Raw genomic sequence first — 23,811 nt, forward strand, 5'->3', positions numbered from 1 at the left:
CAGTCTTATTTATCAGTCTTTTAAGAAAATGTTATGCTAGGGATTAAATCGTTTAAAAAAAAAATTACCATAAAAATATACATTGGTGTCATGCAGACCAGAGATGTAAAACAGTTACTTCCTCTTCTCAGGGGAGGCTGGAAATAGTAGTTTGTAGTTACACTGTAAGACTGTCTCCTTCCCTTTAGAACTTCTTGGGTGTTAAGATCAGCATAGGGTAGAACTCTTGGTAGTTCACCTCCCTCAGAATTTTTTTTTTGGGGGGGAAGCGACCTGGAAGAGGGTGGACCCTATGCTGCAATAATAATTTTATTATTTGTACCCCACCCACCAGGCTGGGTTGACCCAGCCACTCTGCGACTTCCAACAGGTATAAAAACATAATAAGACATCAAACATTAAAAAACCCTCCCTATACTGTAAAATTACTTCTCCACAGAGGTGTGTCCGGGACCTTTATTATGTAGTTTCTGTCTCCTGGCCTTTTTTTTTTTTTAATTCTCTTTATTTATTTCACACACACTTCCAAAAAAGATGCAAACAAAAAAGAAAAAAGAAAACCAAAACATCGAATATCAAAACCATCATTACATAAAAAAGATAATGGCTATTAAAAAGTTGACAAATAAAGCATAGTAGTTATTCTTCAATTCAATTCCTATTCTTCTTCTTTGTTTCTATAAAACTTTAATAGTCTACCTCACTCTTCATCCCCCTACTGACTTCCTTCCCTCCTGCTTTTAGGCTTCATTATATCTACTGTTTGTCTCTTCGCAGTCGTTTAGTTAGTCTGTTTACACATCATGAGATTTATATCGAACCCACTATAGTCTTTAAATTTCTATGTTTCCCTTCAATATAAGTCAAGAATTTGTTCCAGTCGTTCACAAACTTTGCATTCTTTTGGTTCCTAATTTTTTGTGTTAATTTTGCTAGGTTAACAAATTCAAATAGTTTTGTTTGCTACTCTTCAATTGATGGGGTGTTTTGACTCTTCCAATTTTGGGCTATTAGCAATCTGGCTGCAGTCGTAGCATATTGGAATAACACTTTGTCCTCTCTTTTAATCTCATCCCCCACGATTCCTAGTAGGAATGCTTCCGGTCGTTTAGGGAATGTGTATTTAAATATTTTTTTCATCTCATTATAGATAGATTCCCAATATTTCTTCATTTCCTCGCATGTCCACCACATGTGGAAGAAATCACCCTCTTTAGTCCTGCACTTCCAGCAGTTCTTGTTTCCTGTCTTGTACATTTTCCCTAGCTTTGCTGGGGTGATGTACCACCTATACATCATCTTTTCTAAATTCTCCCTGAGTGATACACATGCCGTAAATTTCATTCCACTAGACCATAATTCTGACCATTTGTCATACTCTATATTGTAACCCAGATCCATTGCCCATCTTGTCATTACCCCTTTTATTTCTTCATCTTTTGTGTCCCATTCTAATAGTATATCATACATTTTCGATAATAATTTATGTTTACCTTCAATTATCTCTATCTGGAACTTCGACTTTTTTTCATTCATACCCATTTTTTTATCCGCTGTCCATATCGCATTTATTTGATGAAATTGCAGCCATCCAGAGAGCCTATCTTTCAATTCTTCAAACGTTTTCATCCTCCATCCGCTATCCGTTCTTGTCAACAGATCCTCATATGTTAATCTTACTCCCTCCATGTTGACCTTTTTTATTATCAGTATATCCATTGGGGATAGCCACCAAGGTGTTTTCCATTCTAAAAGTTTTTTATTTCTTTCCCACACTTCTAAGAGGGGCCCCCTGATAATATGATTCGAAAATCCCTTATGTATCTTTTCTTTGTTTTGCCACAAATAGGAGTGCCAGCCAAACCTGTTGTCTGATCCCTCCAGGTCTAACAAATCGGTGTTTTCTAGGGTAATCCAGTCCCTAATCCAACAGAGACTGGCGGCTTCATAATAAAGTTTCAGGTTAGGTACCGAGAACCCTCCTCTCTCTTTCTTGTCCGTAAGGATTTTAAAATTAATTCTGGGTCTTTTATTCTGCCATATAAATTTCGATAGGGTTCTCTGCCACTCCTTGAATAAATTAACACCTCTAATTACCGGGATGTTTTGAAATAAGAATAACATTCTCAGAAGTAGATTCATTTTTATCGCTGCCATCCTTTCTCTCCAAGAAAGCTTCACTCTATTCCATGTTTCTAGATCTTTTTTGATTTCCTTCCATGTCTCCTGGCCTTTTATATTAGGACCCACCCTATTCCTGTGACTCTTGATATGTTTTGAACTTGTTTTAATATTGCGTTTTTAAATTGCAACCTGCCTTGGGACCTTATGGTGAAGGGTGGGTAAGAAAGATGATTCTTGAAATAAATAAATAAAATAAACAAATAAATAAGGCTAATAATAATAATAATAATAATAATAATAATAATAATATACAGTGTTGCCTGTTCAGCAGTGTTCTACTTACATAAATATCTTCTTCTCCACAACAAAAAGCTCAATAGCGGAAATGCTGCTGAAACACTGGTTGGTGGTCATAAAGAACATAGCACCAATTCTATGGGGGGTGGGGGAAAATACAGATTGTCACCATAAAGCCTTTGAAAAAATATTTGATATTCACAAAAAGGATCCTCTTTCCTCCCCGAAACCCACTTTTTTAAGCAAGCTCATCCTTGGACGATCCCATGTTCTCATCTTCACCACTGCCTCACCCACCGGGAAAAGAGCTGTAACCTCCATTTCTGGTAGAAAACAGGCATTTACACTGTATGTCCTTGGGCAGCTGCCAATTTATGTTAAAGATACTAGCCCCTTGGGAGGTAAGTTGAGGCAGAATGGGAGGCGCCAGTACTCTGCAAATTATTATTATTAATAATAATAATAATACCCCTCCCATCTGGCTGGGTTTCTCCAGCCACTCTGGGCGGCTTCCAACGGAATATTAAAATACAATAACCTATTAAACATTAAAAGCTTCCCTAAACAGGGCTGCATTCAGATGTCTTCTAAAAATCTGGTAGTTGTTTTTCTCTTTGACGTCTGGTGGAAGTCAGAAATTTAAAGGAGGAGCTGCCATCACTTGCTTTTACAAGACGGAGCACTAAGATACTGGCTGGTTAGCAGTCCTATCCAGTTAAAGAATAAAAGAAATGTATAAAGTCCAAGCAGAAGCTAGTCTTTGTTTTACAGGCTGTGTTTTTCAATTGACAAGAGCTAAATTCCAAGCTTCAAAATGGGAGGCATCAATGCTTCTGAATGCTTCCAGTTGCAGGAAACCACAGCTCTTGGGCTCAGATTCTGCTTGCTGGTTTCCCACAGGCAACTGTGATGCTGGTATGAGATGGGCCATGGGCCTGATCCAGCCTGATCTTCTTATCTTCTTAAGAAGTCTGAAGATTTCTCTAGAATCAAAAACTGCCGCCATTTTCTCCTCACACAGCCCCCGGATAGCTCACCTGTTCTGCAAACCAGTAGTATCGTTTGTTACCCCAAAGAATATGGCACCTACGACTGCTGCCAGGAAAACGGTAACACAGATCTGAAACATAAACGAAGTATACAGCAGTGCTATATCGCATACAGTCAAGTGCAAAAATCACTAGCTGTCAACTACAAAACTGAAGACAAATACAAATCAAATTCCTTCTGAAAATTGGACTTGTCGTTAGCAATGAAACACCCTCCAGCAGCTAAAAGCCATCGCAAGCACCATATTAGTTATCATGGTTTCATATAGAACTTTGGAATTTAGCAGGTTAAACCTGCTGCAGCCTGAGAAACGGCATACCTTTTTCTTTAAGAAGGCATTTGAAATCAGCTCAAGCTGTTTATATTTTGCAATTGACTTTTATTTTTCAGATTATGGCTGTTTTACTGAGGTCTCATCTGCTGCTATGTATTTTGTGGGTGCATGATTTGTTGTTGTTGTTGTTGTTGTTGTTTGTATTCTTTTTTTTTACAGTTCAATAGAATTCTATTCATATCTACTCGGAAGTAAGTTCCTGGAATGCAAAGTGGCTTCCTCCCGAGCCTGGGAAATAGAATTGCAGCCCCAGCGTATTTTTATTATTCAGTTTCTTAGCATGATCTACATTTGAAATAATATTATTGATATCATTAATAAAATAATATTAATGATAAAATAAGTATCATAACTGGCAGTGGCCTGTGATGATGTATGCAGCAAACTTTGAAGAAGGGTGTTGATTCAAGGCAGCCCAAATAGGTTCAAAATAGGGTTTCCCAAAATTGAGACTCCAGCCTTTTTTGGACTACAGTTCCCTTCACCCTCGACCACTGGCCCTGCTAGCTAGGTATGATGGGAGTTGAAGTCCAAGTTTCAGAAACCCTGGTTGAGAAGAGTTTTTTATTATTACAGTGGTACCTCTGATTATGAACTTAATTCGTTCTGGAGGTCCATTCTTAACCTAAAACCATTCTTAACCTGAGGTACCACTTTAGCTAATGGGGCCTTCCGCTGCCGCCACACCGCTACCGCGCGATTTCTGTTCTCATCCTGAGGTAAAGTTCTTAACCCGAGGTACTGTTTCTGGGTTAGCAGAGTCTATAACCCGAAGTGTTTGTAACCCAATGTGTTTGTAATAAGGTTACCAGATTTTTTTCAATGAATCCGGGGACACTTTTCAACTTCAGTAGGAATGATAGGATTTTATTAGGGGACTGATTTATAAATACAGGGACTGTCCCTGGGAAACGGGGACGTCTGGTAACCTTAGTTTGTAACCCGAGGTACTACTGTATGATAAAGTGTGATATATGGTGAACATTATTTCTCTTTTTAGCTGATGAAGTATCTACTGGTATACTAATGTACTTGGAGCACACAAGGCTATATCAGCGGTGGTGGGGACTGCTGAAGGCAAGGATTAGTGTTTGAATGACTGAATGACTCCATGAAGGCTTCTCTAACCCGCCACCCTGATGTTGTTGGACTACAACTCCCATCATTCCTGGCCATTGGTCATGCTGGCTGGGGCTGATGGGAGGTTGGAGGTGCACAAGATTGACAAAGGATGCTTTAAAGTGTTGACCATTGTGGGTAGGGCACCGTTTGGACTCAGAATGTATTGGGCTGGTACTGCCAGAATGGTTAAGACCACATATCAAGAATTAAGGATGAATGATTAAAACCACGGCCAATGTGATGGTGTCAGGCAGTTTGACAAGAGCAGCCCTCAAAACCCAACAGAGGGCCCTCCATACATGGTACCGTGATGTTAATAACCTGCCGAAAGGACCAAATGTCAGGGATAATCCAAGCACTAAGCCAATTGTAGTAGAAAACAAGGATCATAGCAAGGCCCAATTGAGAAGATTAAAAACCGGGTTACAAACTAAGGGCATTTGGAGACCGCATTTCAAATCCATTCCTAATGAGGTTAGGGAGATCAAAACGATTGGAGGGGCTGGGGAGTCAGGACCGTTAACCCTGGAAGATTAAAAAGCTCTAAAAGGGCATTATTCTTGTCACAAGGTCAAGCTTTTACAAAGCAATTAAGAGAGATCTCCATAATATCAACATACACAAGGAATCAAAGGCCGTAATTCTAGGATTCTGAGGAGATTTTTGGCTTGTGGACAGCAAAAGTTTAAGAAGGAATCAAATGGATCTAATTAGATGTTTTATAGAGCTCCAACGTCTAAGGACCAAATAGGTTTGCTGAACATCTGAAGCGCAAAGGTGGGAGAAATTTAAGCCTTCTCGTGGCCTTCCTCTTCTCCTCTGCGCTCCCCTCCCCAAGATAATCTTCCTCTTTCAGGACACCCAGATACATATTTGTTGGGGCTCAGAATAAATGCAGCTGGGGAAAATACAGGCCCAAAGCTGATTTGGGATAAGCAACATTCCCTTGTTCACCACTTCAAATCATATCCCGCCTCAGCCACTCTTTTGACCAGCAGCGGGGAACCTTTTTATTTTCTTCTTTGTTTATGCATAGCTTCATACAGTGGTACCTCGGGTTAAGTACTTAATTCGTTCCAGAGGTCCGTTCTTAACCTGAAACTGTTCTTAACCTGAAGCACCTGAAACTGTTCTTAACCTGGGGCCTCCTGCTGCCGCCACGCCGCCGGAGCACGATTTCTGTTCTTATCCTGAAGCAAAGTTCTTAACCTGAAGCACTATTTCTGGGTTAGCGGAGTCTGTAACCTAAAGCGTATGTAACCCGAGGTAAAAAAGGTAAAGGTAAAGGTACCCCTGCCCATACGGGCCAGTCTTGACAGACTCTAGGGTTGTGTGCCCATCTCACTCAAGAGGCCGGGGGCCAGCGCTGTCCGGAGACACTTCCGGGTCACGTGGCCAGCGTGACAAGCTGCATCTGGCGAGCCAGAGCCGCACACGGAAACGCCGTTTACCTTCCCGCTAGTAAGCGGTCCCTATTTATCTACTTGCACCCGGGAGTGCTTTCGAACTGCTAGGTTGGCAGGCGCTGGGACCGAACAACGGGAGCGCACCCCGCCGCGGGGATTCGAACCGCCGACCTTTTGATCAGCAAGCCCTAGGCACTGAGGCTTTTACCCACAGCGCCACCCGCGTCCCTTATAACCCGAGGTACCACTGTATAAACAATGAAGGGAAAAGAGAAGTGGCAGTAAAGCATGTCAATCCATCGTACCAGTTTAAAAGGTCGGGCCTATGTGGTTAAAACCAAGTGGGGAACTTTTTTTTTTTTCCAGCCTGAGGGACGCTTTCTCTTCAGAGCACCCTTCCAGGGTGGAGTGATGGGTGAGAGCTCTAGTCAGCTGAGTCAACTGCAGGTGCAGAGATCACATGCTCTTTGCTTCCAGCCCCATCTTAGCCTGGTCAGGCACAGCTGTGAACATTACCTCAGGCGTTCTCCACCCAGGTTCAGCTGTAACTCTCCCCGGCATTCCCTCAGACGTTCCTCACCTGTGTTTAGCTGTCATTCTCTTCAAGCTGCTATGTGCACGCAGCCAAACAATGCCCTTCTTCTTCCCTCCTCGCCTGCCTACGGGCTGAGGTGACAGTAGTGGTGGGGAGGGGGGCATTTGGGCTCCTTTCTTGCTTTGATCAATTCTTCCACCGGTCCCATATTCATTCCACCAAGTCCCTGCTGCTGCTGCTGCTTTCTGCAAGGTCCCCCCCCCCCCCGCCGCTGGCAGTCTTCATTCTCCCTGTCACTTTCCCACTTCCAGGTGATCCTCACCCTCAGAGCCAGTCTCCTCTTCCCCTAAGGCAGCGGTTCTCAACCTGTGGGTCTCCAGATGTCGCTGGACTACAACTCCCATCATTCCTGAGCTCTGGCTTTGCTAGCTAGGGGTGATGGGAGCTGTAGTTCAACAACATCTGGGGACCCACAGGTTGAGAACCACTGCCCTAAGGCATCCTCATATCCTCTGCTTTCACCAATGCCCTCTTTCCCTGCCCTCTGTGTAGGGGCCAATCATGGGACACACTACGTATTTTTGGCCCAATATGTAGGTCTCCTCAGTGAAATGGGTGCTGCTTCCCAATATGGAGCTGGAGACCAGGATAGCTACCATTTGTTTGTTTGTTTGTTGTTTGTTTGTTTGTTTGTTTTCTAAAGTCTATGAACAGAAAACCTTGTGGCAAGGGGGAAGGAGACGGAAAACAAGAAACTTAAAAGAGAGACTTCTGGTCATTCAAAACAACACAGACAAAGGCAAAACAAGATAGGGCCTTCTCTGTGTTTGCCCCCCAGACTTTGGCATGCTCCTCCCCCAGAGGTATGGATGACACCTACACAGGGCTTTTTTCCACCAGAACTCAATTCTGGCACCTCTCAGGTAGGCCCCATTGCCATTATAAGAGAACAAGGGAGGCGTTCGTGGTGAGTTCTGCCCCCTCTTTTTCTAGAAAAATAGCACTGCGCCTACACTACTGTTGTTTCAGCGGCAACTCAAAACACACCTGTTTCCCTAGGAATTTTAGTTTTAGTGGCTTGTGTGAATGACGTGGAACCTCTTGTTTTTGCTGCTGGTTTTTACTGGTTTAGATGCTGGTTATTTTAACCGCTTCATTTTATTGGTTCTGTTTTTTAATTCCATTGCAATATTGAATGGTTGCATCATTTACGGAGAGCGGGAAACAAATCTCATAAATAAAGAAATGGTTTAGGTGAGCATCTTCCAATATAGCCGTGCAAACTACCATCCCCAAAACAAAATGTGGGTGCTCATATGGCACCTGGTGAAATATTCCAGTGTCTATGGAAAAACGCTGGTGCATTCTGGTATCTATTTGTTATTTCTGCCATTCTCTCCACCTGGAAGCCCACAATAGCTTAAGCTTCTTTCTTGTGCAATCAACATGTGCACAGCAGTAACTCACTAGCTGCACAGGTCGGTGCAAGTATTGTATCACTGGGGTGTAGATTGATGAAGAAAGCACTTTAAATTACTAGTATTACCTGTGCTATGGAGGCTTGCGGGTTGCCTAGCAGATTTTTGAACGTTCGTTTAGAGACCCACTTGAGCTGGTGAAAGAAGGGAGTGGAGTAGGTGATTTCTCGGAAAGAGGTCTCCCTCTGGCTCCCCAAAGACAGCCTCTCTAATTCTGCTTTGGTTTCTTGGTAGAAAGTGGAACTGGAATACTTTTCTGCCAATTTCTCTGCCAGTGTCTGATCACGACTGATGTGTTCGTCAATGTTATCTTTGGAGAGATGGAGAAATACATTTAACATGGTCTTCTGGATCTATGGGAGTTGAGCTAGAGCACAAAACACAAAATGTAGCATAACATAAAGGCCGAGTACTTTATATGATGCAGGTAGCACTGTGGTCTAAACCACAGAGCCTAGGGCTTGCTGATCAGAAGGTTGGCAATTTGAATCCCCGCAACAGGGTGAGCTCCTGTTGTTTGGTCCCTGCTCCTGCCAACCTAGCAGTTCAAAAGTACGAGTAGATAAATAGGTACCGCTCCAGCACACTGATGCACAGCTGAATGCCGTAATCTGCACAACAGAAGGGTATGATCTCTGAATAGATTGTTGTGCCAGCACCGGCACTATACAAACCAGTAGTCTCTGTATGGTATCGTACAGGAGTGATTTCTCTATGGCAAAGCTAATCAATGCAGAATGCATCTCTTCATACAGCACACCACACAAGAAACTGTGTTTTGCATACCTATTTCAATTTCACCCGTCTTGTTTGAAGCCACAGCCGTCGAGTCTCCATTAATGACATCCAGAAAGAAGTCAGCAGGGTTGTTGTACGGTTCGCACTCATAACCTACAAAGAAATAAAAGGCTTGCAGGTCTTTCAATAAGCAGGTGGTGAAAATGTATTGCAAAGTACTTGGGATCGTGTATTCAAAATCTTCAGATCTGTTCCCAGCCCCCAAATTGTCTCCAGATTATCAAACAGCCTGCAGCCGTCCGTGCTCTGGTAACTTCAAGACTAGGCTATTGTAATAAATACATCAACCCACTCCCCTGTGGCAAAGCCAAATTGAGCTGACTTTAACAAAACAACAACGGGGAGATATGCTCACATATAGCAGTCCCCACTATGTTCAGTAGAGAGTCTTCTGAAACCTTACCACTGGATTTGAAAAATTCTATGGCGTTCTGAGCTGGTCCATGATAAAGCATCCTTCCTGCTGCCAGTAAGGTCAATTTATCAAACAGTCGGAATATGGAGTAGCGAGGTTGGTGGATGGAAAAGATGATTGTTTTCCCTTGCCTGGCCATCCTGAACAGAGTAGGCAGTAAGAAAGGTGTCAACCGGCTTAAGGTTTTGTAAAACATGGTGTTACCCATTCAAAATCTGCAAGCTAAAAAACCCCCCTGCAATTCATCATAGGTCGAAATTCTCAACATACGGCTGTGCAAAGTGAAGAGACCACCTCTCTCTGTGCTGCCCCACCTCTTCTCTTCTCCGTAGCCCAGTAGCTATGACTACTTGCATAATGGGCACTGAATTGATGTTCTAGCTACCTGAGAAGCTGATTTCACTCCCCGATTTGGCCCAGCAGATAGCTTCTGCCTTTTTTCCAGCTCTGCTCAATGTTCAAAACTCCCATTATTCTAGGCACATTTTGTGACAGGGAATTTCATGAACACGAGCCGTTTCCGTAAAATATGGACATAATATTTTAGCTGCAGTTCATTCATTTTCAGCTTTGTATTCTTGTTATTAAAAAAGCACGCCTAGACATTCTGTTGTTACACCCATAACCTAGGTTTAAGGTGCCATTTTGCTCCTATCTCAGTTTATAACACTGGATCTGCTGTATGGCAAGCTAAACCTAGGAGTAGGCTGTCGGAAACGGCTTGGGAGTGGGGTTAGGGTTTTTTATATTGTCAGGTTGCTAGTACTTCTTGAAGTGTGCCTGCTTTTGCACTTCCATAATACCTCAACTGCATACCTGTGAAGGAAGAGATTATGAATGCATTGCACACCTCCAGGAAAAGGAGGCTTGTTAAAGGCTGGCTACAATTCCCCAATGTCCGGTGAGCCGCAGAAAAAAAAGGGACCTAGTCCACAAGGCCTAGTCCACTCTTTCAGCAGCTACACAGATTGCATATATTATCACCGTACTTTCCCCATTTGTCTTGTTATGAGGATGGGAGCATTGTAAGTCCCATCAAAGAACTATAACATTCCAAAAAAAAAATCGTGCTGTTACTGTATCCAAGATTGATTCTCTGAAAAACACTAAACCTATTTAACAAAACCTCGTTTATTTACTGTACGGTATATGATTTTCCCCCAAAGTAGCTCTGGAAAGCACAGGTGGGTTCCCTTAGCTCAACAAAAACCTTTGAGGTGGGGCAGACTCAGAGGGAGTGACTGACCCAAGCTCACCATGTAAGTCTAACCAGTTTGGGTCTCGATTATCTAGGGGGAATGCCTCCTTCCATACAAAACTTCCCGGCACTTAAGATCTTCCAAGGGTGCCCTGCTCAGGATTCCATCTCACGGGGAAGCTAGGTTGGCCCTCGTTTTTGCAATTGTGCCTTCCAAGAGAAGTTCTTGCCACTTTTCTGCAGAAAACTATTTGTCCCATCTGGCCTTTTAAAGCTAAAGTTGACTACCTCATCCTCTGTTTTCTGGCTCTTTTGCTATGTTGTTTTTACTTTTTTGACTGGTTTTAGAGAAGTCTTGGTTTACTGTTGTGTTTTAATATTTTGGACTACTGTATTTTAATATTTTGTAGGAAGCTGCCCAGAGTGGCTGGGGAAACCCAGCCAGATGGGTGGGGTAGAAATAGTATTGTTGTTGTTGTTGTTGTTGTTGTTGTTGTTACATTTGGAAATCCCTGCCATACATTGTATGTACAGTGGCACATAAATAATTTTAAATAAATTGTGGTGTCTGGTATATATTGCAGTGAAGTGCAGAATTTAATAGTCAAGTAAGACTGATTGCTGGTTGAAAGACGAAAGCAAGGTTTATTACTTATGGCAAACAAAGCCACATGTCAGCTCAAGCTTACATGTGGCCAACATGGAATCAATAAGTTAACAATAACTGATTTGGAGAAGCAGGAAAGAAGTAAAGCATGAGAAACAATCTACATATCAACAAGTAGTTCGTCAAGAAGGAATCAGGTAGGGAAGAACAGGTTACCTTTCCGTCTACTCCCCACCCCACCCCCCGGTTCCGATAACTTATTGCAAGCATTGTTGTTTCCTAGCATAAATAACATGGCTAAGTAAAACTTTGGACACAGGTGGTCTCTCCATCCCAATTCCAGCCCCATCCACTAAATCCCAGTGGCTCACAGAAGAATCATACTTTGGGCATCACAGTTCGTTGCATCGGTGCTGAAGAAAGCGCTATTGTTTCATCTCATGCACGGCCAAAGACACGCAGTTCCTTTTCTAGCAATTACCTTTTCAGGAGTAGCAGGACAGCATTGGCTGTGCTGGCATCCAGCCCAGTGGTTGGCTCATCTAAGAACAAGATTGCAGGATCAGTAATCAGCTCCATGCCGATATTGGTCCGTTTCCTCTCACCCCCCGATATGCCACGAATGAACTGGGTTCCAACCTAACGCAAAACAAGAACTTGAGCGATATTATGTATGTCGATTGTGCCATATAAATAAACGTTTAAAATAATAAAGATTAATATTTCATTAGAAGAATTTCATTTATAATGATAGAGAAGGGGGAAAGAAAGTGAGAACGAAAAAAAATCCCTTACATTACCATACATTAATATACAAATATGTATATTCTTATTATCCTAACACACATATAATTGTCAATAACCTAATATCTTCTGTGTAAACCCATTTCAAATATTATATTCAAAGACAGTCTGCGTCTATAAGCTATCCATATTTTGCAAATGTTGCCATGTTGTCAAGCCATTGATTAAGAGGAATCGTATCTCTATTCTTCCAATCCATCAGTATCAATCTCTTGGCCACCATTAGGGCATGTAGAATCCATTTTTACTGTCCTGTTGTCAATTTCGATTTCAATGGGTATATTGTTCAAAAGAATATTCACCTCTGAAAATCTTAATTTTTTTCTGTAGTGTCTTGTTTGTATAGTTTTTCTCCCGGAATTTAGTAAGTGTGGGACATAGTTTCGTAGAGGCAATGATGATATTGTCTGACTGTTTTGAAAGTGCTTTAAAAAGAGCGTGCTGGATCAGGCCAATAGCCCATAGTCCAGCACTGTTCACAAACCTTTGAATCTGCCACTTTTGTCAAGCCCAGCTCCTTGAGGATCTGGTTGATCCTATCCTCCTTTTCCTGCTCCCTCACAGTCTTCGGTAATCGGAGGGCAGCTGAGAACTGGAAGTTCTCCCTCACGGTCAAGGTCCCCATGACCACATCATCCTGGACAAATCCAAAGGAAACAGATAGATACGCAACTCAAATCAGGAGCTCCAGTTCACATACCAAAGCCACAAATCACGTGCAGAGCTCCAGGCAAACTTTCTCTATTCCATGCAACATTTGCACAAAGCAAACTGGGACTATGCATCACACTGGGCAATCGTGATTTTAACACTGGATTTTGTAAAGGGTAAAATAAATAGAGTCAGAGAAAATCGGTGGCTTACCTGCACGACATATCCAGAGATACATTTGAAATTGGCAGGTTGAGGGGCTCCGTTGATTAGAACATCTCCACTCAAGCCATGGGGATCTTTCCTTGCGGCTAAAATATCCAGTAGTCTAGAATAAAAAGGCAGAATTACATCACACAGGACTCCACCCACCCAACTTTTTGTTGTTGTTGTTAAAGCACACTGGGAGTCAAACTGGATTTGATTGTGCACAATTTTAATGGAAATAACTCATCCCAACCCTTTCCAAAAGCAACTATGTGGACAAGAGGAAAGCTTCTCTCCAGTGCAAAAGTGTAGCTGGGGAGGATTTTCATCAGGCCCAAGGTATGGAGGGAAAGTAGTTACACACACACACCCCGGTTCTGATCTGATTCCGCTTTTCCCTGGTGTGGCTGCTATTTAAGATTTTATTTTAAAAAGCACAGATCACCAAATTCGTAGAACCATAGAAGTGTAGACTTAGAAGGGACCACGAGGGTCATCTAATTCAGCCCCCTGCAGCACAGGAATCTTTCGCCCAACGTGAGACTCGAACCCACGAACCTGAGATTAAGAGTCTCATGCTCTGTCGACGGTGTTGGCTCCTGAAACCTATCATTTTACTTCCCAAGAAAAAACTAATTTCTATTCATTTAACCAAAATAACTTTTGAATTCCCAAGCCGCGTTAAAACTTTTTAGCACCGCTCATTTGGGGAAGTTGAAAGCTGAAAATTTCAGCACACCCTATTACCCAATGGGATGATCTCCCCTCTTCTCCCCTCTCTCCAGTGCTGTTCTGGATGGTCTCCAGTCCTCCATAATAAATTGTTCCAGTTACAGATAGGTAGCCGTGTTGGTCTGCCATAGTCAAAACAAAAAAAATTCCTTCCAGTAGCACCTTAAAGACCAACTAAGTTAGTTCTTGGTATGAGCTTTCGTGTGCATTCAGAAGAAGTGTGCATGCACGCAAAAGCTCATACCAAGAACTAACTTAGTTGGTCTTTAAGGTGCTACTGGAAGGAATTATTTTTTTTTGTTTTGATAATAAATTGTGTGTGTGTGTGTGTGTGTGTGTACAGGAGGCGTACAGAGAAGAAAGCAATCCCCATTATTTTAGCCGGAGTCCTTCTGCTGGCTTCTGCTAGCAGAAAAGAGTAGATGAATCCAGCCCTGTGTGTTGGACTTAACTTGCAGTTTGTTCACACAGATGTCTTGACTCGGTTTATAGACTGCTCTGCTCCTCTGCATGGCTCTGCCTTGTCAAGACCATAATACCCTCTTTCCCTGAAAATAAGACAGTGTCTTATATTATTGTTTGCTCCCGAAGATGCGCTAGGTCTTATTTTCAGGGGAAGTCTTATTCTTCCAGGAAGAAGAATACGGTACACATTTGTTGTCTAATTGTGAGTCAGCCAGACTCCGTCAGGGCAGAGCGAGCAGCAGGCGGCAGCTTCTCCTGGTGGCGGCGCGGGCTCTCTGATTTAAAGAGACCTCGCACTACCTGAACAGCTCCAGCTGCGCTACGGCCAATCAGTGAGCTGTGCAGTGGCGCCCGCCGCTACGGTCCAGAGGAGTCAGGCACCTTACGGTAGCTTTGGGGGCCTTATATTCCCGGGGGGGCGCTTATATTCCGGGGAGGCCTTATGTTCGGGGGAGGCCTTATTATCAGGGAGGTCTTATTTTCAGGGGATGCCTTATATTACAGCGAGAGGCAAAACTGGAAGTAGATCTTATTTTCGGGGGATGTCTTACTTTCGGGGAAAGACGGTTGTACAATCAGCATCGTTTAGCCAGTCCCACTGAGAAACAACATTATACCAGAATTGTAGGAACAAGCTGATCCTTCAGCAAAATTATTTCAGACCAGACTATGAACCCCTTCTGGGCTTCAATATATGAAGCCATGTTTTCTGCCTGGAGGGCTTTCTTTTAGTCAAGGGTAGGAATTAGAGCCAAGTTAACATGTAGCCGCTTTTGCTCACTGCCACAAAACTTACGAAGACTTGCCACAGCCGGTTGGCCCCAGGATTGCGTTCAGTCCAGGCCGCATTATCCCGCTGCAACACAAAACCAGCACATTTCTTGTGAGTTGTTTTCGCCTTCGGTGCATTGCATCTATTGGTCAAACTCAAGCTGCAGATTGATTCGAAGCATGGGTTTGAAAAGGCTGAAGGCCTTAAAAAGTGCCGCCGTACAATATTCTCAAAAATGCCCCTGCGATGGAACATTGCAGCGGCAATCTAGACAAGCTGCCCTTCAAGATAGCATACATACATACTTTATTATGATTACAGTTGTATTGCACTTTTACTTCAAGGAGCTCAATGTGGTATAATTAAGTTCTCTCCCTCCAGCTGTGGCTCCGGTCTTTTCAAGGCTTCCTCTACCCTCACTGAAGTACTCTTCGGGCTCCACAAGGACTCTCCAGCGCTCTGCTGCCAATTCCAAGTCTGAATCGATTTATTTATTCCCAGCATTGCACGCGTATGTGGTCATGCGCGAGTCAATCACACGCATGTTGTGGGGGGGACGCCTAGAGTTAATCCAGCACTGATCGCGGATCCATGGGGCATCCCTGAAATTTACAAATCAACCCTATGGGTCCCTAGGGTTAATAACGACTGCTTTCATAACACATTATTTCAGTTTATCTAAGGGCAAGCTACCAAATATTCCGTAGGGTGTGGCCCCCTGTTACCTTTCACACAGGGAACAATATAATTCGGTTAATTATTCATAGTCATATTACTGTCTGTTCTCATGTAGCATTGAACTTCACAGTCAATTACGCACCATTTGCAACCACAGCCGCGTTTGCTTGATCAATTTTTGTTCCCGACATAGGTCAATAAGCGAGCATTGGCAGATTTCCACAGCGGTGGCTGCCATTTTAGATCCAGCAATTCCCACAGAAAGTTCGCCATCCCATCTTAGGCAGAAGATCTGTTAGCACTGCCATCACGCAGCTGCCAGGGGGCCACCCTTCCTCCACCTATGCTTTTTAAGGCAAAAAATTGTCCACTGAAAGGGCTTTGGATAGTGCAATGAACTCTGAAACCAGCCCTTTCACCTCTTCCTCACCTATATCACCCAAGTTCCCAGTGGATTTTGCAGGGTCTGGTCTTCACCGACAGCTAGGCCAGCAGATAAGGAACTTAGTTGTGGCTGGTTTATCAGAATATTTGGCACCGATCCTAAATGAACTCACTCAGTGACCTTAGGCACTGCCCTTGATCTGTATTATGGGGATAATAATACTGGCCTACCTAACAGGGCTGTTGTAAGGATTACTAAGATAATGTAGGAGAAACACAGGGGACCCTCTCAAAGTATACACACACATACATATGGAAAGTGAGTGCACATTCAGGCTGAGAAATACGTACTTGATGTCTCTCAAAATGTCTTTCTCAACTGTTTTTCGGCAACCTATGAAGCCAGACTTTGTCTTCACTCTGTACCAGATGTTGTGAAAAGTGACTGTGCTGGCTTTCATCTGCTTCTTGCCTGGGATGCCGTTTGTACTGGTCTCGGACATGGGGATGCCAACTTGTGGGTTCTGAGCCATCTTTCCGGAGGTGCTTTATCCCTGTGAACCACAAGATGAACACAGACAATATAAGCAACAAAATTCAGGTGGCTCCAAGCTGCCCCTCATTAACAGACTTTTAAGTTCTTTATTCAGGAGAATGTTTTTCTGCTTCTGTTGTTTTACTGGAAATAACGAATCCCAAAGAGAAGCTATATTTTGCTGCATGGTAACAGAATACAGCAGGCTTCCTCAACCTCGGCCCTCCAGATGTTTCGAGACTACAATTCCCATCATCCCTGACCACTGTTCCTGCTAGCTAGGGATCATGGGAGCTGTAGGCCAAAAAAATCTGGAGGGCCGAGGTTGAGGAAGCCTGGAATACAGTATTAGGCAGCCCCACTCCTCTTTCTACTTTTTTAAGGAATATGATTTTTGCTGCTGTTCTGTGTAGGTTCTTTGACTATATAAAGTTCAATAAGAGCTTTTGCTATTTATCTAAAATTAATAAAGAAAACGATAACAGGAATATGTTTTCACTTTAATCTATTTTTATCTGCAAATTTTAGAAAATAAAAGAAGGGGGAAATACTGGTTTTACTTATAAATATTCCTTGAATAGAGGAATATTTATGGGCAAAAACAGGGTTTAGGGATGCATATTCATTTTAATTACTGATATCCTATCAATCCAGGATATACAGAGAGATTTCCAACATTCCAAATATTTCTCAGTTTTTTAATATGTAATAGCTCTTGGTTGATTTTGAGAATTTCTGTTGAATCATTTGTGCCATATCCCTAGACATTTTACTGATTTAGTTCCTCTGTCTTTGATATTTGTGTTAGTTAGCGTTTATGTTTATGCTATCCTAGAGGTTTATCCCATCCATTCTGACTTGCTATAGCTTTTGTAACCAGAGATTTTGTCATATTGATGCAGTGAATGTTATTTCTCCATAGGAATTCCAGGAAAGAAATAACACCGTTTGCAGGGAGGTTATATGGCAGCGAGCATTCATCCCAATTTGTGTGCACAAAGCTTATATGAGTTTTTGCAAATCAGTCTGTATCCCAGACTTCTTAGCGTGTTTCCCCATCGCTCTCCTCCTTGCAAAAAGGTCGTTTTTAAAACACGGATTTGTTGCATCAGGGCACTTAAATCCATTTTAGTTGCAGAAGCATAGATTTCCAGTATGAACGCAATCGAATCCCACAAAATAGCAATAATCAGTCCCATTAAGTTCATTGAGAGATGTTAGTCATCAATCCTATCCTGCTGCTTTCATTGACTAATGTTTGCTGGATAGTGCCAATACTGAGAAAATATGCTGTACCCTAGTATTATTAATTTATTGTAGTGAAGGCGCTGAAGTGCTTTATGTAAGATATGAAATATAGACACTGCCTGCAAGTTTGCTGCCTAAAGGAGACTGAAATTAGGGTGAATGAAATAAATGCGTATGGAAATGGGAGTGGCGGATCAGTGAGAAAATGCCCAGTTATTTCAACACACTCTATGTAAGGCTACTCATGAAGATGACAAGCAAAACACAGCTATCCAACCAAAACAAAGTTTCGAAATTTGCACTTGTCCAAATTTGCTATGCAGCGCTCCAACCAAACTTTTTTTTTTAGGGGAAAATGAGTATTATTAGGAGAAAGTGTGCATAACAATGATGAAATGTGTACATTAGTGAAAACTGCTGTTAAAGGAGAAATTTGCACTAAAATGCAGGTGAATTTCCATAAGGATTTTTCCGATCGCAAATTGCTGCAAAATATAAAGAACTGAATTTAATAACGGGACAAAAATACAGAACTAAGAGAACCGAGATTGACAGTCCCTTCTATCCTTCAGTCATCAGCAGCTGCCCATTTGTTTTTAGTCTGAATTCAAGGCTTAGTCAATGACATATAAAGCCCTGAAAACCTTGGGAAATGATGGTTCCACAGAAAAGACCTTCACTGTCGCCACTATAAGTCAACAGCAGAACCTCAACAGAGGATATCAGAGACCAGAATCAGCATATTGGAGAAGGCACTGCTTTGGTTGCCCTGGGACAAAACCGTAAAAGACTGCAGCCTGCATAACTAAGGACCACATACTTCGTTGCACTAATCATAACGCAAGCATCCAGAAGAATGATGCGCGCATATAGCACATCAGATTTCAATAGCATAAAACACCTCTCCCTTTAAAAATATACAGAAGCAGCAGTCAGGACAGGTTCTGCTCTCAGCTATTTTAAATGGCCTATTAAAAACTGCTACACCTGCCCAAACTACAGATACATTTTGGATCTAATATTAGGGGTGTGAGGAGCAATGCTAAATGGAGTTTTCTCATGTAATACTAAGAATGCTTTTCAGGCTGAAATCTTGTGCACACTTTCTTGGGAGAAAGCCCCGTTGAAAACAGTGGGACTTACGGTACATGTGGGTCAACATGCATAGGATATAAGGAAGCTGTTCTCAAATGGTGCGACAGGAGCAACCAAATAAACATTTAAACATTTCAGTGTAGCACAGTTCAAAGATAATCGTTTTATACTTTCTGGGTGTCTCACGATCACATTACAAAGTAGTTGTGTTCTATGTTATGAATCAAGAACTGCGAAGAGCTGTTTGTTTTTGTTTCCCCATGTATTTCTTATCAATAAAATATTCAGTGTGGTGAGCAAATTTCTATTCTGAAAGCATGACCCAGAAAAAAAAGTTCAGGAACCACTGGAGGAGCCCAAAGGCCCATCCAATCTATCATTGTCTTTGCCCAGCAGCCAAACAGTTTCCTTTGGGAAACCTACAAACAGTTCATGAGCATTGCTGTTAGTTTTGTGTGTGTTACTTTTGAATGTTGTTTACAGGGAATTGGAAACAGAAGGGTCGTTTTCAAATTCAATATACATTTAAAGTTCCTGAAATGTTTATGTTTGAATTACCAACTTTTAAAAAATGCTAAAGCTCATTTAAATGACACTCCTGGTAGCTAGTTAAATCTACACTTTAGTGTCCACATTATTTAAGCAACAAAAAATATATATAAATATTGAGAAAGCAGCCTGCATTTCCAAGAAAATTCAAGTTGTTTCCCTTGCAATATACCAGATATAATTTAGCCAAAAAATTCTTAAACTAATTCAGGGTAGCAGGGAGAATAATATCTCTTATGCTGCTTAGCTGCCTTCCCATTGATTTTACTTTTAAGATACATTTAGATACGGTAAGCGCTAGTCGTCTCCCAGGGAAGTTGCTTAATACTTTCTGACTTTAAAGAAATTGGAATCAGTCCATTAAAAAGAAAAATACTAATGTTTCCTATACTTAAAAGAATAGATAAATCCTGTCGATTTCTGTTTCTCTGATTTCCCCACTCTTTGTCATATTTCTCATGTGAAAAGTCCTCACCAAAAAATAATCAGCATTTTAGAGCGCATTTCTCTTAAAGTAAATTTTAAAGCAACTTTGCCTATGGTGCACATTTTGCAAATAATTTACAGCAACATAATACATTTCTCTTTGCCGTTGTCAGCAGCACATACATTTCTATGCACATTTTACCCTACATGTAATATGTTCTTTGTTGGTTGAACAAGTGCATCATAAAATTCACAGTACCGCAGATTTTGAAGGATAGCTGTTGTTTGGCTCACATATTTTTTTGAAGAACTGTGAATCCACAATTCAAGAGTTTCTGTTATGATTCTATTTGTTAGTCCCCTAACACAGGGGCATTTGCATCCAAGATTTAAAAAATTACAAATCCATCTAATGTTCATATTAGTACTGAATAGGTTTCAATCACCAAGACTTCTGTTTCTGCCCAGATTACACTCATTTGCACCCATTTTATATTCCCGTCATTCTGAGTAACATAGTGGATCCCTCCTGTATTTGCCACTTTCCGCCTTAGAGGCTGGTTTTAGGTCTCGGTTCTCAGATTAAAAGCTACCTTTCAATCGGAATAATCGGCAAAGGCAATAGGCAACAGGTCCAAATTGCTCCAATTGCTATCAGCTTGGAGCAGCTGTGAAACACGCCTGTTCTGTTTCGGTCGTGTAGCTATAGCTCATAGTTAATATTCTCCCTTCTTCACCCAGGGTGTGCTTGAGGGGGGAAAGCCCCACATTTAAAATAAAATTTAAAAAAGCAAGAAAGCTTTTTTGGAGAACTGTTCTCAGAAGTCAGCTTTGGACTTACCTTTTGTGCGTAAGAGGCAGCAGCAGATAAGGATATTAAAAGCTAGAGATGGTTGAAGAAACGCTGTCCGGTGAAGCTTCAATTCTAGTCTTTTGAACAGCTTGCAAGAAGGCAAAGTCTTCCCCCTGACTGGGACACCCAAGGGACCACTTTCTGTAGCATAAAGCGCTAATCCACAGAGCCAGCTAGGTTCTCCCACTTCCTCTCTCTCTCTCCCAGGCAAGTCCCATTGTAGGGCCTTGTAAAGGAGGCAGCTCACCCCTCCCCTTTCTAGCTGCAATTAAGGGAGGGGTGAAAGGTCTGCTTAGGGAAGGGCGAGCCCAGAGGCACACTTTCTCTTGTCTGAGAGCTGACAGTGCCGCAGGAGTAGCCCAGGATGCATGGAATAACTTACTGGTATTCAATAACTCACCCAATTCCATCCTGTTGCTAAGCCGGGAGGACCCAAGCGAGACATGGCCTGAAGGTCCTCAGGCTGGAAGGCGGCAACTGTGAAGGGGAAATTAAGGCTGAATGTATAACCATCCTCCTTGAGGATGCTTATGCAGACTTCTTTCCCTGCATCTCTGTGCCCAGATCCCGTGTGATTGGGCTAGAGCCCAACAGAAGCAGGTGAGAATAAGCAATGCTTTGAACAGTGAGCTGATGTTCCCCAAATGCTGCAACGGAGCTTCTGCAAGATGGAGTTTGTGGTTTGACAGACAAGAGAGAAGAGTGACATGCTCTCTCAAAAACAACAGATCCCAGCGTTCCTCCATGCACTGCATAAGCAGGAAGAGGACCTAGCAGGATGTCCCAGAGCAGGTAAGAGGACCAGGATCATATGAATAAGGAATTTTGAAATCCCAAGGAGTCTGGGCCAATTATAGGATTGACAGAACCCGGAACATATGGAAGTAAATGAACTAGGCCTCTGGCCTCCAGAATGTGCAAAACAACCTGGGCTCCTCCAAATGTTTTGGACTACAACTCATCGGCCAGCATGGATGATGGGAATTGTAGTCCCACATCAGAGGCAATTTTCTCCTAATGTCACAGATTTGTGCAAGCAAGTTCTCCTGACATCATGCTTTTTTCCATGTTAGCTTCACTATCATCATTTTGATGCACATTTACCCCTGACATATGCCGTTCTGCAAACATTGGTTGGAGAACTAGATTGCAAAATTCAGAGAAGTGTGAATTTTGAAGAATGAATGCGTTTTGGTTCTCATATTGTTTTGTACATAATCAAATCCCCTCCTCAGTTATGAGTACTTCATGGAATTAGTAACAGTTATTCCAGTTTCGTTTATGTGTCACAAAGAGGCACGATTTTCTGTAAAAGAACTGAAGATATTCTTCTCCCTGTTAATAAAGCAGCGTTCTTTTTTGCTAGATATGCATGACAGCCACTTGTATAACCATAACTATACAGCCATGTAATAAAAATGGATTGTGCCCATCAATAGCTAGTTATATAAGTTTGACCTTTTGCATCAGGCATTTATGATGATTGTATAACAGCTTTTTCCCTCGAAAGGCATGACTGAGCTATGAAAACTATTCTGAGTGCCAACCAATTAGCATTATATGAAATGCTAATTTCATACAATGCATAAGATTTGAAGCCAAGATACTGCTCTTAAAAGTCGGCCAGCCTAACATAGGAGGTATAGAATCATATCAGGGTACACTATTTAGTATAAATCTCTTTTAAGAGACGACTCCTTACAGTGCAATACTATACAGTGGAAGCTTGGGTTACGTACCATCCTCCTTACGAACGCTTCGGGTAACGAGCTCCGCTAACCTGGAAGTAGATGCTCCCGGTTGCAAACTTTGCTCCAGGATGTGAGTGGAAGTCGTGTGGCAGCAGTGGGAGACCCCATTAGCAAAAGCGCACCTCATGTTAAGAACGGTTTCGGGTTAAGACCTCTGGAACGAATTAAGTTCGTAACCAGAGGTACCACTGTACTACACATGTCTACTCAGAAGTAAGCTCCAATGAGTTCAGTTGGAACTGCTCCCAGGACTGCAGCTTTAATGCATAACACTCACTGGGGGGGAAATCCTGAGTGTCTTATGAAAGTGAACATTGGGTGTTAGCAATGAGTAAGAAAAACAATCTGAGAGTCGTGATGAGGATGAAGTGCCTATGTACCAGCTAGCCTGAGGCATGCCGAAGCCACTTCCCATTTAGATTACCACAATGTGTTCTGCGTGGGGCTGCCCTTGAAGAGTGTTCGGAAGCTGCAGCTGATGTAAAATGTTTTATAGACTTAGGGCTTATCCACACTTCCTTTCCTCCACTCTTTTCAAGCACAGTCCACACTTTAAAGCTCCATATCCGAGAGCCCCTTTTCCTTTTCACTCCAGAGCTTTCCCCCTGCAAAAACCCACTCTCTAAAGCTCAGTCGGAGCAAATGGCAGTCTGCAGAAAACCCAAATTGGTGCTTGCTACAATTGAGCGCTAAATAGGGGGGTGGGGTGGGAAAGTTCGGAGGCAAAAAAACACAGACACAGAACTTTTATGCAGGAGCCTATGCCTGGAAAGGGACGCGGGTGGTGCTGTGGGTTAAACCACAGAGCCTAGGACTTGCCGATCAGAAGGTTGGCGGTTCGAATCCCTGCGACGGGGTGAGCTCCTGTTGCTTGGTCCCTGCTCCTGCCAACCTAGCAGTTTGAAAGCCCGTCAAAGTGCAAGTAGATAAATAGGTACCGCTCTGGCGGGAAGGTAAACGGCGTTTCCGTGTGCTGCTCTGGTTCGCCAGAAGCGGCTTAGTCATGCTGGCCACATGACCTGGAAGCTGTACGCTGGCTCCCTCGGCCAATAAAGCGAGATGAGCGCCGCAACTCCAGAGTCGTCCACGACTGGACATAATGGTCAGGGGTCCCTTTACCTTTACCTATGCCTGGAAAGAGCAGGGCAATAGGATAAGTGATAAAGGTAAGCCCTTAGATTGGCAGGACATTGAGACTTGTATCCAAAACATCTGGAAGGCACCAGGTAGGGGAAGGTTGCTTTAGGGAAGAAAGCCTCTTGATCACAGTGGGACATAGAATCAGAAGGGTCACAAG

At 42.6% G+C, this 23,811-nt stretch overlaps 1 protein-coding gene across 2 annotated transcripts in view; it reads right to left on the minus strand.

Annotated features, from left to right (window-relative positions):
* Window positions 1-20,985, minus strand: part of LOC114603976 (broad substrate specificity ATP-binding cassette transporter ABCG2-like) — a 29,354-nt gene extending 8,369 nt beyond the window's left edge. The window contains exons 1-11 of one of the 2 annotated variants that reach the window (XM_028743590.2): window positions 20,752-20,984; window positions 16,409-16,611; window positions 15,020-15,079; window positions 13,033-13,147; window positions 12,653-12,805; window positions 11,846-12,003; window positions 9,548-9,699; window positions 9,133-9,237; window positions 8,415-8,656; window positions 3,459-3,541; window positions 2,468-2,557 (exon numbers count right to left, since the gene is read on the minus strand). In XM_028743590.2, the coding sequence (XP_028599423.2) occupies window positions 2,468-2,557; window positions 3,459-3,541; window positions 8,415-8,656; window positions 9,133-9,237; window positions 9,548-9,699; window positions 11,846-12,003; window positions 12,653-12,805; window positions 13,033-13,147; window positions 15,020-15,079; window positions 16,409-16,590 (1,340 nt within the window). In that variant the 5' untranslated portion in view covers window positions 16,591-16,611; window positions 20,752-20,984. Of the gene's footprint in view, window positions 1-2,467; window positions 2,558-3,458; window positions 3,542-8,414; window positions 8,657-9,132; window positions 9,238-9,547; window positions 9,700-11,845; window positions 12,004-12,652; window positions 12,806-13,032; window positions 13,148-15,019; window positions 15,080-16,408; window positions 16,612-20,751 lie in introns of both variants that reach the window. The other variant, XM_028743591.2, reaches the window with a different exon arrangement.
* Between the last annotated feature and the right edge of the window lie 2,826 nt (window positions 20,986-23,811).

Source organism: Podarcis muralis, chromosome 9, assembly GCF_964188315.1.
Source record: "Podarcis muralis chromosome 9, rPodMur119.hap1.1, whole genome shotgun sequence".
Taxonomy (NCBI): domain Eukaryota; kingdom Metazoa; phylum Chordata; class Lepidosauria; order Squamata; family Lacertidae; genus Podarcis; species Podarcis muralis.